Source organism: Xiphophorus maculatus, chromosome 12, assembly GCF_002775205.1.
Source record: "Xiphophorus maculatus strain JP 163 A chromosome 12, X_maculatus-5.0-male, whole genome shotgun sequence".
Taxonomy (NCBI): Eukaryota; Metazoa; Chordata; class Actinopteri; order Cyprinodontiformes; family Poeciliidae; genus Xiphophorus; species Xiphophorus maculatus.
Genome location: NC_036454.1, coordinates 15,306,715 through 15,326,722, shown reverse-complemented (window position 1 = coordinate 15,326,722; position 20,008 = coordinate 15,306,715). Strand labels below are relative to the sequence as shown.

At 39.9% G+C, this 20,008-nt stretch overlaps 4 protein-coding genes across 4 annotated transcripts; 3 read left to right on the top strand and 1 right to left on the bottom strand.

Annotated features, from left to right (window-relative positions):
- Nucleotides 1–2,149: 2,149 nt before the first annotated feature.
- Nucleotides 2,150–5,180, top strand: LOC102226035 (betaine--homocysteine S-methyltransferase 1-like). Its single transcript, XM_005794938.3, has 8 exons — nucleotides 2,150–2,249; nucleotides 2,718–2,850; nucleotides 2,934–3,046; nucleotides 3,139–3,330; nucleotides 3,996–4,143; nucleotides 4,226–4,408; nucleotides 4,507–4,735; nucleotides 4,845–5,180. Exons 1-8 carry the CDS (start codon nucleotides 2,232–2,234, stop codon nucleotides 5,032–5,034), a joined length of 1,206 nt encoding a protein of 401 aa, XP_005794995.1. The 5' UTR covers nucleotides 2,150–2,231; the 3' UTR covers nucleotides 5,035–5,180.
- A 1,139-nt stretch (nucleotides 5,181–6,319) lies between these two features.
- On the top strand, nucleotides 6,320–10,645 carry LOC102225771 (betaine--homocysteine S-methyltransferase 1). The gene is made up of 8 exons (XM_005794937.3): nucleotides 6,320–6,402; nucleotides 7,316–7,448; nucleotides 7,853–7,965; nucleotides 8,046–8,237; nucleotides 8,339–8,486; nucleotides 9,594–9,776; nucleotides 9,875–10,103; nucleotides 10,202–10,645. Exons 1-8 carry the CDS (start codon nucleotides 6,385–6,387, stop codon nucleotides 10,377–10,379), a joined length of 1,194 nt encoding a protein of 397 aa, XP_005794994.1. The 5' UTR covers nucleotides 6,320–6,384; the 3' UTR covers nucleotides 10,380–10,645.
- A 770-nt stretch (nucleotides 10,646–11,415) lies between these two features.
- mrps36 (mitochondrial ribosomal protein S36) lies at nucleotides 11,416–16,103 on the top strand. Its single transcript, XM_005794936.3, has 6 exons — nucleotides 11,416–11,489; nucleotides 11,601–11,752; nucleotides 11,964–12,055; nucleotides 13,143–13,206; nucleotides 14,021–14,214; nucleotides 15,645–16,103. The coding sequence occupies exons 3-6, from the start codon at nucleotides 12,002–12,004 to the stop codon at nucleotides 15,660–15,662; spliced, it is 330 nt and encodes a 109-aa protein (XP_005794993.1). The 5' UTR covers nucleotides 11,416–11,489; nucleotides 11,601–11,752; nucleotides 11,964–12,001; the 3' UTR covers nucleotides 15,663–16,103.
- Nucleotides 16,104–16,194: 91 nt separating this feature from the next.
- On the bottom strand, nucleotides 16,195–19,276 carry pdxp (pyridoxal phosphatase). Its single transcript, XM_005794935.2, has 2 exons — nucleotides 18,449–19,276; nucleotides 16,195–17,242 (listed from the first exon to the last, which is right to left on the bottom strand). Exons 1-2 carry the CDS (start codon nucleotides 19,044–19,046, stop codon nucleotides 16,893–16,895), a joined length of 948 nt encoding a protein of 315 aa, XP_005794992.1. The 5' UTR covers nucleotides 19,047–19,276; the 3' UTR covers nucleotides 16,195–16,892.
- Between the last annotated feature and the right edge of the window lie 732 nt (nucleotides 19,277–20,008).

The following is a 20,008-nucleotide window of genomic DNA, read 5'->3' as shown; positions in this document are numbered from 1 at the left end:
CCAAAAAAAATCTCAACTAGGATTAGAACAGTATTTGGTAAAAAGGCTACTTAAGTACACATAACTGATTTAACATTTTAAAATGTTCTAATCAGACAGACAAGAACATAGAGTTACACTTAAAATCTGGTATTTTAAAGACTAAAATAAATAGAACGTATACATAACATGACTGCAAAATAAATTTAGACAGAGGAGACTTTACTTTTATTTTGCCAACACAAAACTTTTGAAACTGATATTTATAGTAGGTAAAATTACTCTTTTCCGATAAACACATATCGGAAAAGAGTAAAGTACTTCCAGTGACAATATGCCCGGCTTACTGGATCTTCATGATCTCCAAATGGAACTGCAAGTTTACCAGATGGAAAATGACATTGGGACAAAAGTTTGTGTTCAAACAAGAAGTCTTGAATGCGTCTGGTGCGTTTTCATAAAATAGCTTATTCATTCGGTGAAGTTACTTGCCGTGGGTAGAGTAGTAAGAAAATCTAACTAAATCAGAGCAGTGATGCTTCATAATAATATTATTCAAGTAAAAGTAAAAAGTGTGGTGCAGTGGAACTACTCCTAAACATGTGACTGAGTGAATGTAACTTGTACCTCCCACCTTTAGATGGGTATAAATGCCTAAACACTGTCTTTGCAGTAGATTTTAAATTCTATTTTCTTTTCCCACTGAGAAACATCTCCAAACAGCAATGACATATTTATCTCAATATTTTCAAATTAGTCCCAGAATCTGTCCCTACATTGCAAGACATTTCTGTCTGGCTGCATTTGTTCCGCACTCCAACAAAGGTTTGCAGAAATCCTGCAATGAACTGCAGCTGAAAGGCAGTTTCCTGAACTTTGACTCTGTTGATAAACACATGAAGAAGGCCTGAATGTAACGTTCCCCCTGAAACTGGATAAACCCAGAACTGCACACACCAAACTGCTCCACCGAAGGTCATCGATCAGCCGTATCTCAGAGTGTGTGTTCGGGTGTGTGGGCGTGGGCAGGGGTGTGCATGTGTGTGTGTGCATATTTGTGGGTTTTGTGAGCTGTGTAAAGCAAATGTGACAGGCATGAAATTCAGTGGCAAAAAAAATAAGGTGTTAATGGTTAATCTGGAGAGATGTAATGATCCACATGCAGCTGAGGCTTTAAATCTGAAATAAACCTAATCTGAGGTCGGAGGTGATTCTAGCAACTACAAAAAAAGCAAAATATTTTAATGTAGTCATCTAAATGTTTAATGTTTTTTAGCCATGTATTTATTTTGACTGTAGTTGAAATGTGCAGTCAAAAGATTGACTAATTTCTGCACAAATTAAAATGAAAGTTAACTGTCATCACTTGTGTATGCAGACTTAAATCTTCAACATGCTTCTTTTTTAAAGATTTTAATAAAAAACAGGACAACCAATTAAAATAAAATATTATTCAAAGGAATGAAAACAATAATAAACTATTTCTACTTGGCAAATTGGTGAGGGAGGAGGATCTGTAATGCATAAAAAATAAAATAAAAACACAAAGATTTTTTTGTTTTTCTTACCCTTTTTTTGTTTTTTGCTTTTCAGCATTTTGCAGCACATTGCCAAACATTTCCAAAGGACTGCAGCTGAGAAGCAGTGCAACCCTGAAACAACACAGACTGTACTTTTCCCAGGGAATGTGGATGAAAGGAACCTGGTTTAATATTCTTGGGTTTTTTGAATAGATTACAAACATATATGCAGGAGATTTTACATGAAGCAACTTTATTCTCTTAGCTTTGTGTAAATGACAATCATTAATGCAGCTGGTTGCATAATAAGGATTTTATGTTCTGTTAAGCAGAACCCAGAACATCCTTTTATCCCTGACACATGAACACAGAATAACTTTTTGGGTTTTCAAAGCTCAGCTGGACTCAGTGGGAATCTTAAATAAGCAATATTACTGGCTGGACTGACCACTACACAGGCTCATCTGTCTTTCTATCACAGATCCTTTCTCTGCTGCCTCAGAGAACTAATACAACTTATACCATCTCCATTGATCAGTGGGCTTGGCCGCGTTGCACAACATTCAAACAGACATGTACATAATTGACGTAAATTTGGCACCAAGCTGAAATCCTCCCATTCATCCTGCTGCTATATAAAAGAGGAGACGAGCAGCTTCTTGGTACTCATCAGGTCAGCTGAGGGGCTCGCTGTTACCAAGTGCTGTGCGCTGCGACTGAGACGGGACGAAGATGGCACCAACCAAGAAGGTAACACACACTCTGCAGAGATTTTCCCAATGCATCACACAGATTGAAAATGGGTTAATGTAAAGAAACTGCTGGAGGTGGATGTTCTTTTGTCTGTGCTGTTACTGGGAAGGTGTTCATGCAGCTTTTTTTAAAGTATTGAACTGTGTCAAGGCGTTTAGTTGAAAACCCAGACTATGTCAGTCCATGCTGATTTCTGGCAAAAGAAAAAACAGCCTTATCTTTGCACCTTTGTACCCCTAAGGCACATCTGGTTGCATTTTTGTGATTGCGCAGTGATTTTTGATCAATTTTCAAATTATTCATCCAAAACATCAATTTCTGTTCCTTCTGTTTTGCAAGAACATATTTTATTTTGCCCTTTTTCATTGTGGTTTTTTTTTTTCTTAACTGAGGTGTAAGAAAGAAGCACAACTCATTTTTTTAAAGTATTAAACCCAGATTAAATAGATATTTCTTCTCACGCAGGGGATCCTGGAGCGTCTGAATGCCGGAGAGATTGTAATCGGTGATGGAGGTTTTGTGTTTGCTCTGGAGAAGCGGGGCTATGTGAAAGCTGGGCCATGGACTCCTGAGGCTACTGTCACTCACCCTGAAGCTGGTATCACAGTTTTAATCTTACATTTAATCCAAATTCAATCTCACACTTTCACATTAAGGTGACAGGATATGTTTTTTTATCAGTGCGACAGCTGCACAGGGAGTTCCTCAGGGCGGGAGCCAACGTCATGCAGGCCTTCACATTCTACGCCAGCGATGACAAACTGGAGAACAGGGGTCAGGCACTGAAAATCACTGTAGGTACCCAGGGACAGCACCTCAATGCTCCAAACAGGTCTTTTCAGCAAGCAGTAAAGGTGATAATCAGTTGTTTGTTTGTTTTTTCCAGGGAGCACAAATCAACGAGGCTGCTTGTGACCTGGCGAGGGAAGTTGCCAAGGAAGGAGACGCACTGGTAGCTGGAGGAGTGGCCCAGACTCCGTCCTACCTGAGCTGCAAGAGTGAGACGGAAGTGAAAGCCATCTTTAAGAAACAGCTGGACGTGTTTGTCAAAAAGAATGTGGACTTCCTGATTGCCGAGGTGAATTCATTTAGCTCTTAACTCGATAACGTCAAATCATTGATCGCTCTGGCTGTAGAATGACTGCTTTTGTCAAAAACCTGCTGAGTTGACTGACTGTTGTGCTGAATATATTCTGTGTATTCTATATCAAAAGCAAAAAATAAAAATAAACAGGAAAAATCTCATTTTAAAACTGTTTGTAAAATTATAAAGTGATAAATGCTATTAGATTTTGTTATGTGATTTTATAATTCTGATCTGAATTCAGAACAGATTTGCACCCAAATCATCATTCCTGCATGTGCCGATGCAAAATAGTTACAGACATGCACCAAAAACAAAGATGGAGCAATAGAGAGGATATGTGTTAATTCTGATTTATTTAAGTTTGAGGATGTATCTCATGTTTGTGATACAATTTTCAAGTAGTTGCATAGTATTTATTGCATAAACTTAGCAATAGTATGGACTTTTGAGTTTTCTTTACAAAATACTGTGTTTGCAAAACCATCACTCTTAAAAAAATATTTGGCCACCTGCAAAATCAACTTAAATTTTGCTTTGTCACACACCTCCATTTTTCATTTTTATGACAGTTTATTTTTGTATTAGGCTTTAAACGGCCAAATGTACTTAGCCTGAAAAGTCATTTAATTCTTCATGCTGTGTTTATGTGTTGGCAGTACTTTGAGCATGTGGAGGAAGCAGGGTGGGCTGTTCAGGTGCTGAAGACCAGCGGGAAGCCAGTGGCCGCCTCTCTGTGCATCGGCCCAGAGGGAGACATGCACGGCGTCTCACCCGCAGAGTGTGCCATCCGGCTGGTGAAAGCTGGTGCGCCCTGAAGAGTTTGCAACATGAAACTTCTCAGATTTCTTCCTTATTTGACTGTAATATTTTTGCTTTGAACTCCAAGGTGCCCAGATTGTGGGAGTCAACTGCCACTTTGACCCCCTGACCTGTGTAAAGACTGTGAAGATGATGAAGGAGGGAGTGGAGAAGGCCGGGCTGAAGGCTCACTACATGGTGCAGCCGCTGGCGTACCATACTCCCGACTGCAACTGTCAGGGATTCATCGATCTGCCTGAATTCCCCTTTGGTAACAACAACCTGCCTCCACATAGAAAAAGTGGAGAAAAGCTAATGTTGTAATTTAGCATCTTATGTTTTTCTGTCTTGTGTTTTCTTGTTTCTTAGCCCTGGAGCCCAGAATCCTGACCCGCTGGGACATGCACCAGTACGCCAGGGAGGCCTACAATGCTGGCATCCACTACATCGGAGGCTGCTGTGGCTATGAGCCTTATCACATCAGGGCTGTGTCAGAGGAGCTGGCCCCAGAGAGGGGCTTCCTCCCTGCTGCATCAGAGAAACATGGATTGTGGGGTGCTGGTCTGGAGATGCACACCAAACCCTGGGTCAGAGCCAGGTAAAACATCTGCAAACATCAAGAACTCTGCAATCCACCTCTTTGTTTTTTTGTTGATTCTTTTGTGACACAACAAAAAAGTCATTTCTTTTGTTTCCATCTATAACAGGTCCCGACGCGAATACTGGGAAAACATCCGACCTGCATCTGGTCGTCCCAAGTGCCCGTCATTATCCACACCGGAGAGCTGGGGAGTGACCAAGGGCCACAGTGACCTGCTGCAGCACAAAGAGGCAACGAGCACCCAGGAAATGAAGCACGTGCTGGAGAAGCAGAAGAAGGTCAAATCTTCTGCATGAACATCATGCACTAAATAAATAGAAATGTATCTGTCTCTTACGTCAACATGACAAGAGTTTTTCACTTTAGTCCAGAAGCAACGCTCCAGTGGAGGAGTCTTAAAATGACAACCCCTGAAACAATAAAATCTGAGTTTGTTACAAAATCTGAAAGCTCTGGGTCTGTTTCAATCAGTGGATCAGTGCAACAAATGAGTCATTTATTACTCCTAACATATTTCACACATTTACTGATTCAGAAATTGATTCAATAACTTTCTAATACAAACTGAATTTACATTACCTTATAAACACATTTTGTTACACTGCAACTACAAATTTTAATGCTATTTTAATTAAAGTTTTTGTGAAATTTGAAGGGGCCAAAAGAGCAACTCCTTTAGAGCATTTATCAAATCTGGATTTTTTGCAGCAGCTGAAATTGACAGAAATTCATAAAATATCCCAATTCTATTTTGCTATAACACTCAAACTTGAACATTTAGAATGAACCATGATGTAAAACACTTTCAGCAAAGGAAAACGTATCTCTAAACATTACACTAAACACACCGCCCACATGATGAAACATAACAGTGGCAGCATTATGGTGTGGAAATGATTTGTTTCTGCAGGAAGAGCTGGACACAGGGTAACACTGGAAGAAAACCTGAAAAGATCACATTTCAACAGCGCTAAAAACAAACAGCTAAAGTTACAAGAGAATAGTTTAACTCAATAGATAATACAACGGGTCAAAATCCAGATTCAAATCTATAACTTAGAATTTAAAGACCTCCATCAAATCTGACTAAACAGGAGCTATTTTGCAAAGTAGAACTGCAGAGTAGAGTTTAGACTTTAGGTGCGTCAAACTGGTTCAGAGACTGACTGAAATACACTAATATAAACAAGTGGCTGGTGGTTCTGCAAAGTATTGCCTCAAAGATGGTGGTCACAAATATACATCACTCTTATAAGATTTGTATTTTTATCACGATGCATTGCTTTGTTTATCACATTAAACCCCAATATAAAACGTTATTGTGTGACTGAAACAAGACGTATGTGTCAAAAAATAATTTTAAAAAATCAAACAAACAGAAAACCACAAGCCAGCAGAGAAGTACACAGAAAACACGGAGAACCGTAATTAATCCGGACCAAACTAGACACAAAAACGCATTCACAGTGCTCTCATTCAGTTAAAAAGGGGAGGTGTTGAGTAACTTGTCTTTTACCAATCAGAGTGGCCCCTGCACAGACCCCTCCCCTGCTTCAGGGGGATTTAATGAGGCCCCCTGCACCTCTCTGGTGTCACTTCAGCTTCTCAAAGTCTGAGCAGTCAGGGGTCCACACAGCAGCAGGAGAATGGCACCGACAAAGAAGGTATGTGTGAAAAACAGGAATGCTTTCTGAGAAAGCGTATTATTTTTGGTTTAGGACTGATTAACCCAAACTGCAGTTGGTATTTTACTAAGATGCTTCATTTCAAGGAGGGTTTTATTTTTCCTTTAACAACACGTGGGGGTCCGGTGGTTGTGGACTCCTAATAAATCTTCTGCACAGCTGGCATACCAGAGTCACATTTCTCCAAAATGCCAACTGTTGCTGCAGAAATGAAACACCAGTGCAACTAATAAGATATGTTTTATAAAGCCTTGATTCTAAGCTTCTGTCCTGGAAATGTGTTGAAATCATGTTTTGTGTTTTGTTTTTTTACTTTTTCTAAACGGTAGATTGGTTAGAATAATTTTTTTAAAGTATTAAAAACATTTGCTTTATATTTTTTTTAAGCTTACGACTGGCCTAAATTCTGTTGATTATGAAGAAAAAGTCAATTTCTTGAGTGTGGACTAAAGAAGAGATCATCTTACATTAAACAGCAAGAATGAACAACGACAAATCACTCCTGTAAGGAAGGGAAAACGTAATACATTTTATTTGCTCTGCAGATTGCATTTCTTGACCTACTTGGATGCAGATTCATTTTGCAGAATCCAGATGGTGATAAAGTTTAACCCTTACATTTCGATAAAGGCTTCTGGTGTCAAGCCTTTGGTACACGCTTATTTCACAAGCAGCTGTTTTCATGACTCATTGCAACCGTGATAAAGCGAAATGGATTAAAAGATTTCAGGACACACGTTGTACAACACATATTGGATTGTTAGAGATTAAAATCAGACGGTGTTCATAACATTGTCCTGGAATGAGAACAGAAGTTATTTTTGGCTCAGCTGATTTATTTGCAGCCTGACTGATCCAATGTTTTACTGAATTCACTGATAAATTATTACAGGGTATCTTGGAGCGTCTTGACGCTGGAGAGATTGTGATTGGGGATGGAGGGTTTGTGTTTGCCCTGGAGAAGAGAGGATACGTCAAGGCTGGGCCCTGGACCCCTGAGGCTGCTGCAGAGCACCCAGAAGCTGGTGAGATTAAACTTTAATGTTGAAATTCTGCTAAAAAATATATTATTTTTGCATCTTCAATGATGAACTCCATACCAAATTAAGGTACTTTCTACAAAATGTTGAACTGTTACATTTTCTTCAGTTGGCATATCTGATTAGCTCTCCTGCAACAATGTACAATTTCAGAAAATCTTTTCAAACGTTGACATTCTTAAAGTAAACGTTAAAGTAAAATCTCATTCAAGGAACACAAACAAATCAAGAAGGCTCTTCAAGTCAGTGGATTACTAAATCCTAACTCAGCACAATCAAGAAAACGTTCAACATTTCCTACAGGTTTATGAAATGACATTAAAACAAATCCTTATATGCTTCCTGTATTCTTATAATTTTTCATTTCATCCTCTCTGGTTGACTTCCAGTGCGTCAGCTGCACAGGGAGTTTCTGCGGGCTGGAGCCAACGTCATGCAGACCTTCACTTTCTATGCCAGTGATGACAAGTTGGAGAACAGAGGCAACAAGCTCGCCCTCACTGTAAGACAAGAGATTATAACTCTTTGTGACACTTTATGGATTTGCATTTCATTTTTTATTTTTTTTTAATTGGCCTACAGGGAGCTCAGATCAACGAGGCCGCCTGCGATCTGGCCCGGGAAGTCGCCAATGAGGGCGACGCTCTGGTGGCCGGAGGAGTGTCCCAGACTCCATCCTACCTGAGCTGTAAGAGCGACCAGGAGGTGAAAGCCATCTTCAAGAAACAACTGGACGTGTTCACTAAGAAGAATGTTGACTTCCTCATTGCTGAGGTAGAGATTAAGCTATTGAGGAAGTAAAAATATTTCCTGGATGTAGTATCTGCTGGATAGATGTTGATGACCATGATTTGACTGAGAGCTTTGTCCTGCAGTACTTTGAGCATGTTGAAGAGGCTGTGTGGGCGGTGGAGGTCCTGAAGGAGTCGGGAAAGCCTGTGGCGGCCACTCTGTGCATCGGACCTGAGGGAGACATGCACGGCAACTCACCTGGAGACTGTGCCGCCAAGCTTGTTAAAGCCGGTACGTAACGGAGTCTTCAACGTACCCCAAACTAATCGTTAAGTTTAAGTCTTACACACATACACAGCTGGTCCCAAAGCTTTAGGTCAGTTAGGATTACCAAAATTATTTCACTTTACCAAGTGCCAGAAGGATGAATGAGAGGATTTTTAAATTGATGTTTTTTTTTTGTTTTTTTGACATTTTTGAATTACGAAGTATGTACAGTATGTTCTTAATTCATTTCATTGGATTAAATGTTTTAGTAATCATTGATGATGTCAAGGCTTCCAGGACTATTCAAAATGAAGGCAGTCCTGTGGATGTAGTTTAGGGTAAAACCACAAACACACATGTGGTATTGCTGTATGAGAAAGTGAAAAATCTCACAAAATTGATAACACCACGAGTAAAGAATATTACATGAAAATGTTGAAGAAACATCTCAAAACACCAACTGGGAAATAAAACCTCAGCTGCAAATGGGTTTTCTAAATAGACACTTCCAATTTCATTTCAAAGTGGCTTAAGGAAAACAAAACCATTATTTTTGATTGACCATAAAAAAAAAAATGCTGATCTCAGGCAGATAGAAAATTGTGCCCAGAAGATCTGAGTAAAGCTATACAGTTGGACTATCTATCAAATATTAAGGGGATGCATGCAAACTTTGACTTGGTAGAACATTATTTAAAAAAATAACTCTCTCTCCATTTTTTCTGGCATTTAGTAAGCAGAAATAATTTAGGTAATCCTAACAGGAAAAGCATACACAAATATAATGTGACACAGTGAGAAAATGGGTCATATTCGTACAATATTTATCTATGTTTGTTTTCAGCTGCATTACAAGAGCAAAAGGTGCAAAAAAAATTAAAAAATGAAATTCAAGTAGTGTCAGAAATGTGGATCTATTGTGGTTAAAAGTATGGCAGTAGGACGTTTGTTTTATTAAATGTGGGTTATAAACATATTAAGGACTTAAAGCATTTGGTAATAGCACAATATCTTGTGACCAGAATAAACTTTTAATGGCATTTCTAGCTAAAGGTAATGACAAAGTTTTAGTTAATAACATTGTTGTGCACTTAAATAAGGGTTTTCCTCTAACTTCTGCATGCTGTCTAGGTGCCCAGATTGTGGGAGTCAACTGCCACTTTGACCCCCTGACCTGTGTAAAGACTGTGAAGATGATGAAGGAGGGAGTGGAGAAGGCCGGGCTGAAGGCTCACTACATGGTGCAGCCACTGGCGTACCATACTCCCGACTGCAACTGTCAGGGATTCATCGATCTGCCTGAATTCCCCTTTGGTAACAACAACCTGCTTCCACATAGAAAAAGTGGAGAAAAGCGAATGTTGTAATTTAGCATCTTGTGTTTTTCCTGTCTGTGTTTTCTTGTTTCTTAGCCCTGGAGCCCAGAATCCTGACCCGCTGGGACATGCACCAGTACGCCAGGGAGGCCTACAAAGCTGGCATCCACTACATTGGAGGCTGCTGTGGCTATGAGCCTTATCACATCAGGGCTGTGTCAGAGGAGCTGGCCCCAGAGAGGGGCTTCCTCCCTGCTGCATCCGAGAAACATGGAATGTGGGGTGCTGGTCTGGAGATGCACACCAAACCCTGGGTCAGAGCCAGGTAAGGAGCAACCATTTGTCTTTTATTACCTTGGAAATGAACATATTATGGCTTCTAATCACCAATGTGATCCAGCTAATCTCCTCACTGTCATTCAGAGCCCGCCGTGATTACTGGGAGAACCTGAAGCCAGCCTCTGGCCGCCCTTTGTGTCCATCCATGTCGGCCCCAGACTCCTGGGGTGTTACCAGGGGCCACGCTGATCTCATGCAGCAGAAAGAGGCCACCACCAAGGACCAACTCAAACAGCTGTTTGACAGGTCAAAGAACCACTGAGTGTTTCCCACCTGAAAGCAGATGCGAGTTAAGCAGCTGCATGAAGCACCTCAGCACAATATAGTGGACAGTTTTGTATAAACCAAGCAGCAATTTCTAACTTGAGACTGCACTGCTCTGTTCATCGATTTCTTGGAAAATGAGGCCACAGTGTCTCAGGTTAGGAGTTAGCCACATGTTGAAAAAGGGACCGGTTTGTTTTCCATTATCCTGGACCAGTTTGTGAAATGACGTAATATCTAATAAAACACAAATTGGCTACTTAACTGTGTTGAATGAAGTTTTTGATGTCTTACTTCTTCCACCATCAATACTAGAAAAAAGATTTGCATACTTCAAATTGTAAGCATTAAGAATATTAAAACTCTGTTTAAGTATGGTCAGATTAAATTTATTCTTGTACTTTAGAAAGAAGAAACAAATTTATATGAATAAATATAATATTTTCCACCAGATAAATAATACTGTGTTATTACAGGTTTTGGGTTGGTAATGGTCTTATTAGCTTTCATTTCTCTGTAGTTCACATCTACTATCAGTCATAAATTTTCAGATGAACTCCAAATCAACCTAAGCTTTCCGAGAAGAATTTTCTTAACATTTAGAGAAAATATGGAACAACTAAAGATTGACATTTTTCCGCTACTGAAAAAAAACACATAACTTGAACTAGACAGCCATCAACACTGAATGAGCTGCTGTATACTATGGAGAGCCGCGATGCAACCCTCACACAAACGTAACTTTAGTAAATATAAAAACATATTGAATGAGCTAATACAGTGGTAATTTTCCACATGGAGAATAACTTTTGCTAATAAAGAAAATGATCTTTTAAATCAAGATTTTCATTTCCAGTTACTCTGATATTAACATCTTTTTTTATCTGAAACATTTTAATGTACTAAAAATAATTTTTTAAAAAGTGAGAGCGAGCGAGAGATAGAGATAGACAGAGAGAGAGAGAGAGAAAGTTGGCGCACTAAACGTCTGCAAATTCTTGAGTATTCGTGCAGTGATGCATCTTGACCTATAAAGGATCTCTGATATGGTCCTTATTACTGATAGGATAGATCCTGGTCATATGACAACGTTATCTTTGCTCCAAAGGTAGGTTGAAATTAAAGATAGCTTCTTTTTTTCTAGTACAGTGAGCTTCTCTTAACGTTTAACATTATAAACAGACTCGGTAATCTTTTTTTGTGTGTGTGTAAATCTTAGCGGCCTTACTGAAGCTTGTCCTGTTTTACCTCATTCTGGATGACGGTCTTGTATTCGTCTGGGATATTCTTCCATAATCTGAAGGTTGCATTACTATGGGATGGCTACTTGACCAAGCAGGACAGCCCCTGACAACAACGGCTATCTAAACGGTACAAATGTAGCTAACGTTTATTTAAGTTATCTGGTTAAAATGTGGTCATTTCTGAACTGTGCTAAGCAGCCGTCCCGCATCATTGCCTCCTTATTCTTCATATATTCTTTGCTTTCAACAAATGATAGCCCACCCGTTTTATTCTAGAAAGTACCTGTTTTTTGGCAATAACAACAGTGCCCTCTTGTGGTGGGTGTTTGTTGCTACAGGAGACGTTTTATACCCGGAAGTAAACCTTGAGGTCGTCATGGGGAGCAAAGTCAGCTCCAAAATGGCAGCTCCCACCGCTAGAGTAATTCAGGTAAAGTTGCTGAAGAAATTTGAATCGTTCTACCTCCCGTTTGGTTTGTTGCTATTTTAGTATATGGTTAAAGTACAAAAATTAATTCGGGATGTTTTTGACTCATTTTAGTGAGGGCTACTGGCTGAAATACCTCTTGTACCCTTGTTGATGTCCTTGTTAAACCGAACGACTCGCAGTCGTGTCTTGTGTTTTGCTCTGCTGCAACAGTATATTTCTAGTAATTAAAATGTGTTTCAGGTCACTTGATAATTGAGGTTTTTTTCTATATTATGGCCTGTTACAAGGTAGATAGGATTGAATAGTTGCACCTCAACGTTTTGCACCAGTGGCGCCCCCAGAAAATGTCCATAGGGGTGACCAAATTTATTTTCCATTTGGTAACTCAGGTGGAGTTCAGCCGGCGGCTGTGTATTGCATGCTCCTTCACGCTTTTTTATTATTAAAATGACTATGCATCCAACAAATTTACCTCAGGTTGGAGAAACGCAAAGATTTCAGAAGACAGACACTTCATACTGTTATTTCAATGATCATTAATTTGCCTGTTAATATGTCTTTGCAAAAACATCTACAAAACCTAGAAAGACTGATTCTATTTGCTCAATTTGATTCATGGCAACCTAGTTAATCGGGATCTCGTTACTCTCTGTGTTTTAAAAGTGTATATTGATTAACTTGAAGTGGTTGCTGATTTATAGCACAAATCTCACAAAACTGGGGACTGCCTGGGGTGGAAGCCTGTCTTACATTATAACAAATGTTCCCTTGAGAAAATCCCAATGCATATTAATGACTGGAATGATTGATTCCTTATTAAATGCCCCCTTATCTGTGTTTTTCTGTTTTTGTACAATTGTATTAGACATTTAATATTCTGTAGGCTAACCATATATCCGAACTTCAGCACTATATCAATTACAGATGTATCCATCAAGCTTTTCCTGGCTTATTTTGTTTGTTGTTGTTGTTGCTTTTTTCCATACAGATGAACTTGGTACTAAAAGAAGGCATCAAAATTCTGTACCTTTTAATGATTTTTTTAAAGTAATAAATGATTTGGGTTGTTATGTGTGTTTCTGCTCAGGCTGTTCGGCCACATGCTCCTTTGATCAAGTTCCCAAACAGACAGGATGTACCAAGGCCCAATGGTAAGTCTGTTTATAAAAAATGTGTGAGATTTAAACAGAACCAACCAGCAGAGTATGTGTCAAAAGTTTATGTCTTTACTGATCAAAAACATATCTGGTTTATTTTAGCAGAATGAGTTTTTGTTAGAAGCTGGAGAAAACACTTTAACTTTCCTGCAGCTGTTAAAATTAAGGATAGTTTTGTATGATATTTTCTTTTTATGCAGAGAAAGAGAGAATGAGAAGGGATAAGAACATTTATTTGACAACAAAAACAGATTTCAATATGTGGCTTTCTCTGAAAAAAGCTTCAGCATAGGGGCAGATGCCAACAAAAACCAGCACTGCAGAAGATGTTCACCAACACCAGTTGTTTTATGCATACTTTAAGAACAGATTTGTAACACTAAGGAATCATTTTGGCTGTGACGTTCAGACAAATGAAGAATGTGTAGTTGTATCTGATGTCAAAATGACATGAAACCAGCTCCAAAGTTGTTGGGAAGAGGCTTCCTTTCCTTCAGGTCACCTGTCCTTGACTTCAGAAGCCAAACTATTATCACAAGAGCAAAATCTACAGCAAAATGTTTAACTCTTTGTTTAGCTGCGCCTTATCTGATAAAAGTCCAGTTGCCACAATCTTGACCTTCGGCACACTCAACTTAAAAAAAAAAACAACACAGAAATGTCTCCAGATACACTTGTATTTGTCTCTGAGGGAGTGTTTCCTGATAATTCCACATGCTCTGATGTATTTATGCAAGCTCAATACAGCATAGTCATTTACTGGTAACATTAAATGAAAGGATTTCCTGCTGTACTCTGTTTGTTTTAGTCCAAGAGGCATTGAAACTGCTCGGTCTTAACGTTCCACAACACAACGCCCCCAGTTCAGCCTCAACGTCGTCCAGACCTCAAGTACCTTTGACTCCCACCCTGGGAACGCCGGACTCACTGGCCTCTGTTCAGCAGCTGCCCGCCAGGTACCGCAGGAGACCGTTAACTCTGGATGAAATGGACTACATCCAGGTGAGGGGTGCAGCCTACCATAGAAGTATGGCAAATTATTTTTATTACTTCATTGGTTTAGTAAGTTTATTTGTGTGCTTTTAGACTAGAAGAAGAAATGTTTTTTTTTGTTTGTACATTCATAGATATCACTTGAATGCTACTGTGTCCACGGAGGTAAAGCAGCACACAGCCAATAGATGGGGCTACCAGCTGGGGAAATGCGCACACACCTCCAAATTCCACACAGAATGGTTGCAATGAGCAGAAATCTGTCTCTCCTGCATCATCTCATGCTAACAAGCTGATGAAATATTGACGCAGAAACCTCTTATTCATTGGAAAATACAGTGTGAGGAAATAAACTAGTGACAATGTAATAGCATTGAGATAGAATGGCCAAAAATGGGAGGTTAGAAATTGTGTTGAGTACTTGGAACACAACTCTTCCTGCTTACTCTAGTTTCCAACCACAGTCCAAAGACATGCACACTATAATGCCAAAAGTATACACCCACTCTTTCAAACCATTTAATTCAGGTGTTTCAGTCCCTTTCTTGGCCAGAGGTGTATAATGTCCAGCACTTAGGCATGCAGACTGCTTTTACAAACATTTGGGAAAGACTGGATCGCTCTCTGGAGCTCAGTGACTTCCTAATATGGTGGGATGCTTCCTGTGAAATAATTTCTTCTCTGCTAAATATTCCACAACCAGAAGTTATTAACTTCTGTGGAAGCAATGAGAAAAAATGGCAGTTCTGCCGCAAAGTATTAGGGTGTTAAAAACCTTAAGAGTGGCGTCAGTGTGCACTGAGTGTCCTACTGAGGTAGGATGTAATTACAGTCCATGTGTGTGTAAAAGCAAATACTCTAGGTAATTCAGTGTATGTTTAATTATTTAGCACATTTAAATTGGACAAAGTGTGTGTGTTTGGATGTTTGTGTTGGCCCTGCAGTGAGCTGGTACCCTGTCTATTAGTGTAGGCTTCAGCTCCCCTGCAGCTCTGCACTGCAAAAACACAAAATCTTACCAAGTATTTTTGGTCTAGTTTCAAGTAACAGCAACGTATTGGAGGTTGTCTTACGTAAATAATGCCTTAATGTTGATTTTTTAAAAGTATTAGTTCTACAGGTGAATCATTTCACTTATAACACAACATTTTCCCATGTTATAAATGAATTAATATGCCAGTGGAACAAGTACTTTTTTATTAATATTAAGGAATTATGGGCTTAAAAAAAGCTCCTATATCTTTCTCAACAGTTACTTGCAAGTTTGTTTTGTTTTATTTTAGGTGTACTAAGATATTTGCACTAGAAACGAGATCAAAAATACTTGGCAAGACTGTTTTTGCAGTGTGAGAAGGATAATGTGGTTAAAGAAATTATTGGATATTTGGTGCTTTTTGTTCTTTTTTTAAACACTGAATTGTAATTTCTCTTTGCCTCAGCGTGGTGGACCAGAGTGATCCGAAACAATTCATTCTCTGCAGCCAAAGGAAGAGGAGTCTTTCTTCTCATCAACACAACCCTAATGCTGAGATTCATAGGATATATTACATAAATCCTATTGCAATGTACATAATGTTTATTTTAAATGATTACAATTTATTTTAAGTTCACACTAAAGGATAGCTTCATTGTAATACACAAAAAAAAGCCATAATTATTTTTTTTTTTCCTTCAATAAAATTGAACCATGACGGCAGTGGAGACAGCTTGGTTTTAAATGATCATTTAAATTTGATGGAGCTACACATGAACTGTAACTATCCTCAAATGCAAGTCGACAAAATAAAATGACATCTGGTTTTATTTTAAATCAGGGCAAACGTCAAAAAAAAAAAGTGGTTATGAAAATTTTTGAAACTGTTTTGTTGTGAACCACTGGATTAAATTGATTATAATGATTTGGTTTGTTGTGAAAATTTCTTTTTAAACAACACTGGCATCCGAGAAATATACGAAGCATTAGTTGAAAGAAGAGGCAATTGCTGCTGATCAGATGAACAATATTTAATTTGCTCCTCGGGTATTTTATTGTTGATACCATTGCTGGCATGCTTTAAATGGTAAAAACATTCACAACACTAATATTCCCATGTCAGTGCTTAACACTGGCAACCATTAATGTTCTCCAAAATAGAGTCCAGTGGGTTGTTCATTACCCAGATAAATGTTGGCACAATGTAGTACAGACATGACAGGTGAGAAGACACTCCGCCTACAGTCTCTGCTTTATTTTCTGCCAGAGCTGCATGTTTTCACCTTGAAGTGACACTCAGCCAGACAGATCAGAGGAGATTATTCTGCATTCACAAAAACAATACCAGCTCCTAAACACATGAATTAAGAATAATTCATGGTTTTACAAAAATAACTTTGAATGTTCAAAACCCTAATATCAAATACTACCAATGGACTTGATTAACAAAGTGCAGTATATCCATTAAACACAGCAACAACAAAACATTCAGTCACAAATGGCCACAACACTAGAAGAAACACAGAGGAATGCACAGGTTAATCATTATTTTCAGATATTTGTCCTAGATGTGAGTTGCTTTTGATATAAGCAGCTCTTTTTTCCCCTCCCCCCCTCTCTTGCCATAAACTGGAACATTTTCTTGCAAACGTGAGACTCAACACTGCACTTGTAATGTCGCAAAAGCGATCTGTGCTGCCGACGGAATCGTTCGTCAATCGTCGTTCTGCTCTTCTATTTCCTCAAAAGCTGGGAGGAAGTCGGCGATGGTGTCCACCACGTAGTCAGGCACGTAGCTGTGGTTGGTGCTCAGGTCACTGCTTCTGTATTCCTGGGCCTCCTCGATCTGAGACACGCCGGTGAGGGTGAGCATGGTGTCCAGGCCGCAGTTGGACCCGAACAGCATGTCGGTCTCCAGTCGGTCCCCGACCATCAGGCACTGGGCGGGATCCACGCCGCTGAACTGGCTGGAGATGCACTCGAACATGAAGCGGCTCGGCTTGCCGATCACAGTTGCTTTACGGCCCGACGCCACTTCCAGGGCGGCAGTGAGGGAACCAGAACCTACGGAGAGCAAAACATCAAAAACAGAAGGAGCCTCCAAGTGTTATGACATAGGTTTACACAAGTGTTCCTATCACTGATGTTAAATGTGTGTTATGCATTTGTATTTACATTGATGCAGCTTAAAAACTGCAAGAAATTCACATATAAAGTCAAGTAATTCATAAAGTTAATCTGTGTGTAATTTAAATAATCCGCATGGGAGTAAATGTCAGATACAATTGGACTTTTGACTCACAAGCAAAACACTGATAGAAAATTAACACTGCACGTCACCTGGAATGCTCTATTCCCAAGGTGGCAGCTTGATGCTGCGGCAGGTTTTTCAGCCGGTCTGACTCTGAGATTTATGGCTATTATTGGGTAAAAAAAAAATTATGTGTGTGTAAGCCTGTCACATTAAGCAATAAATAAATCACATGATAAATTAAAATGAATGCCACAATTTTCATTTGGACAGTTGTCGTCAAAGAGGGGGTTTGGACTATTTTTTGTAAATACTGGGCAATCCTGGGAGAAAAACTTTTAAAAGCTGCTAAAGACTTTAAGTTGGGACTGAGCTTCACCTTCCAGCAGCAGGGTGACCTAAACATACAGCCAGAATCTCAATGGAAAGGTAAAGATTGAAGCATCTGCATGTGAAGGAATGCCCCAGTCGATGTCCAGACCTAAAACTAAAGGAGAATTTGCAATAAGACTTGAAAATGACGGTTAGAGGTCACTCTCCTGACCCTTAATATTTTAACCAGGCGATCTATAATGCTGCTAGAACAGTTAATAATTCATTTGAATCATTACCTAGCCTAGTTGTTTCCAAACCAAAGGTGAGTTTTAATGGTGATTATCTGATATTATGTAGTCAGTTCAAGTTCTATTCACACATTCATATTCTATTCTGCATTCAATGAAACAGAAACATTATCTTCACGAGGATGTTATTTTTGTTTTACTGCACACTATTGATGTTCAGGTGTGAAGAGGGGAAGAGAAACAATGAACAGAAAACAGCAACAATAACATTTGTAGTATTTGAAGCAAAAGGTGGGATGAATCACAGCAAAGATTCACACACACAACTCCAAAGCTTTAGGTTTGAACAGAGCTAAAGAATATTATATTAAACATAGGAGGGGAAAACTGTCCGCTTGAATTAGCTGATTGTAACTGGGTCAAGCTTCATTACTCCAATCATCATCATCATCATACCTGGCAGGATCCGTCCACCTGACAGCGGGTGCCACGGGTCGTTGTCGGTGGCCAGGAACAGACACTCCGGGTCCCTCAGGTAGCACGTAGCTTTGGCCAGTTTGAGAAAAGTCAGTTTGTCGTCGTGTCCCACCAGAACCGCTTTCACGTCCGGAGTCAGGTCGCAGTTGTAGATGGTGGCGTCCGGGTCGTCCGCCTCCTCCACGCAGGGGATCCCCGCCTCCAGCAGCTCCCTGCGGAGCCCCTCGCAGCCGATGACGAACACTTGGCCGCGGACCTTCACGACGTCCCTCAGGTAGAGGGCCGAGCAGTAGGAGGAGCTGAAGATCTGGTCCAGCATCACGTCGGTGAAGCCCAGGCGCGTGAACTTGTTCACGTAATTCTCCCGGGGCCTGGTGGAGTTGTTGGTGACGAACACCACGTTTTTCCCGCGGCGGATCAGAGCGTTCACCACCTTGGCCGCTCCCGTGATCTCATTCTCCCCGTGCCAGATGACCCCGTCGCAGTCGAACAGGAAGAAGTCCTTCGCTTCGAGCAGAACCCTGATTTGCGCACCGCGAATTTTCTGGCAGCCTTTGAAGGCAAAGGCGCCTGCCATTCCGGCGTTTTCCTCCGTCTCTTCCGTCTTTCACCGGCTAGTGGTGCCCCATGTCAGAGGCTGCGACATAACGTGACGGAAAACGGCGAGCTTATACGGGACGACAACAAAACAGCGTCAGGAAATCACATTGCAGAGACCTTGATGCTGTTGCACAAACCCGACATAGAGGAGCTACATAAACATTGACGTCCAGCCACGCTCGCTTGTCCAGATCGACCAATCAAAACGCAGCACTGCAGCCAATCACAGATGAATGTGTCAGAAGGCTTTAAATCCTTGGAAAATAAAATTTCTCTAAATGAGCTAAAAAGGTTCAGAAGTCTAGAGCAAGGGCTGCATGATAAATCCTCAAAATTATTACAAAATAACTTTCCAGTAAAAACTGTTGCTGTGTTTGTCGCTCCAGAAAGGTTCTGTATGTTTAAATGTAAATATCTCTAATAACTGGGTTACTAAGTTGCAAGACCATGCGAACCTCATGACCTTGCTGGTGCAAGGTATGAGAAATTTCATCCATCAACAAGAAGCGACTTCCTCCTACAAGGCAGAAAATAAAAAATGCACATGTAATATTTTTATAAGCTACCTCAACAAATTATGTCAGCGCGATATCAAAAGTTTGCTAAGCGATACAAAATTGTTTAAAGAGATCTTCAAGTTATACTCACCAATCAGACAGACCGTTAGGATGTTGGCAAAGTGAAGCAGAGGAAGAGCCAGAAGAAAGATCATCCAAAAAGCAATACCCATGCTGTTATTAGCAGCATGTGCTGGTATGTAGCTCAAGTCTTTTCGTCAAACTCCGAAACAAATCAATGAAAACAGCACAAACAGAAAACAAAAGAGACTAAGCTAAAAAAAAAATAAATGCACCTGTTAAACTTCCATCCATCCATCCATTTTCTATTCACCCTTAGTCCCTAATGGGGTCGGGAGGGTTAAACCCTGTTAAACTTGTA

Bases quoted from the DNA above. Each gene is read 5' to 3' on its own strand.
- LOC102226035 (XM_005794938.3), top strand. The intron at 2,851-2,933 runs GTATCACAGTTT...TTTTTTTATCAG, and splicing joins TGTCACTCACCCTGAAGCTG to TGCGACAGCTGCACAGGGAG. The intron at 3,331-3,995 runs GTGAATTCATTT...ATGTGTTGGCAG, and splicing joins TGGACTTCCTGATTGCCGAG to TACTTTGAGCATGTGGAGGA.
- LOC102225771 (XM_005794937.3), top strand. The intron at 8,487-9,593 runs GTACGTAACGGA...CATGCTGTCTAG, and splicing joins CGCCAAGCTTGTTAAAGCCG to GTGCCCAGATTGTGGGAGTC. The intron at 10,104-10,201 runs GTAAGGAGCAAC...ACTGTCATTCAG, and splicing joins AAACCCTGGGTCAGAGCCAG to AGCCCGCCGTGATTACTGGG.
- mrps36 (XM_005794936.3), top strand. From the start codon at position 12,002: ATGGGGAGCAAAGTCAGCTCCAAAATGGCAGCTCCCACCGCTAGAGTA. The intron at 12,056-13,142 runs GTAAAGTTGCTG...GTTTCTGCTCAG, and splicing joins CCACCGCTAGAGTAATTCAG to GCTGTTCGGCCACATGCTCC. The intron at 13,207-14,020 runs GTAAGTCTGTTT...TGTTTGTTTTAG, and splicing joins GGATGTACCAAGGCCCAATG to TCCAAGAGGCATTGAAACTG.
- pdxp (XM_005794935.2), bottom strand. From the start codon at position 19,046: ATGGCAGGCGCCTTTGCCTTCAAAGGCTGCCAGAAAATTCGCGGTGCG. The intron at 17,243-18,448 runs GTATGATGATGA...TGCTCTCCGTAG, and splicing joins AGGTGGACGGATCCTGCCAG to GTTCTGGTTCCCTCACTGCC.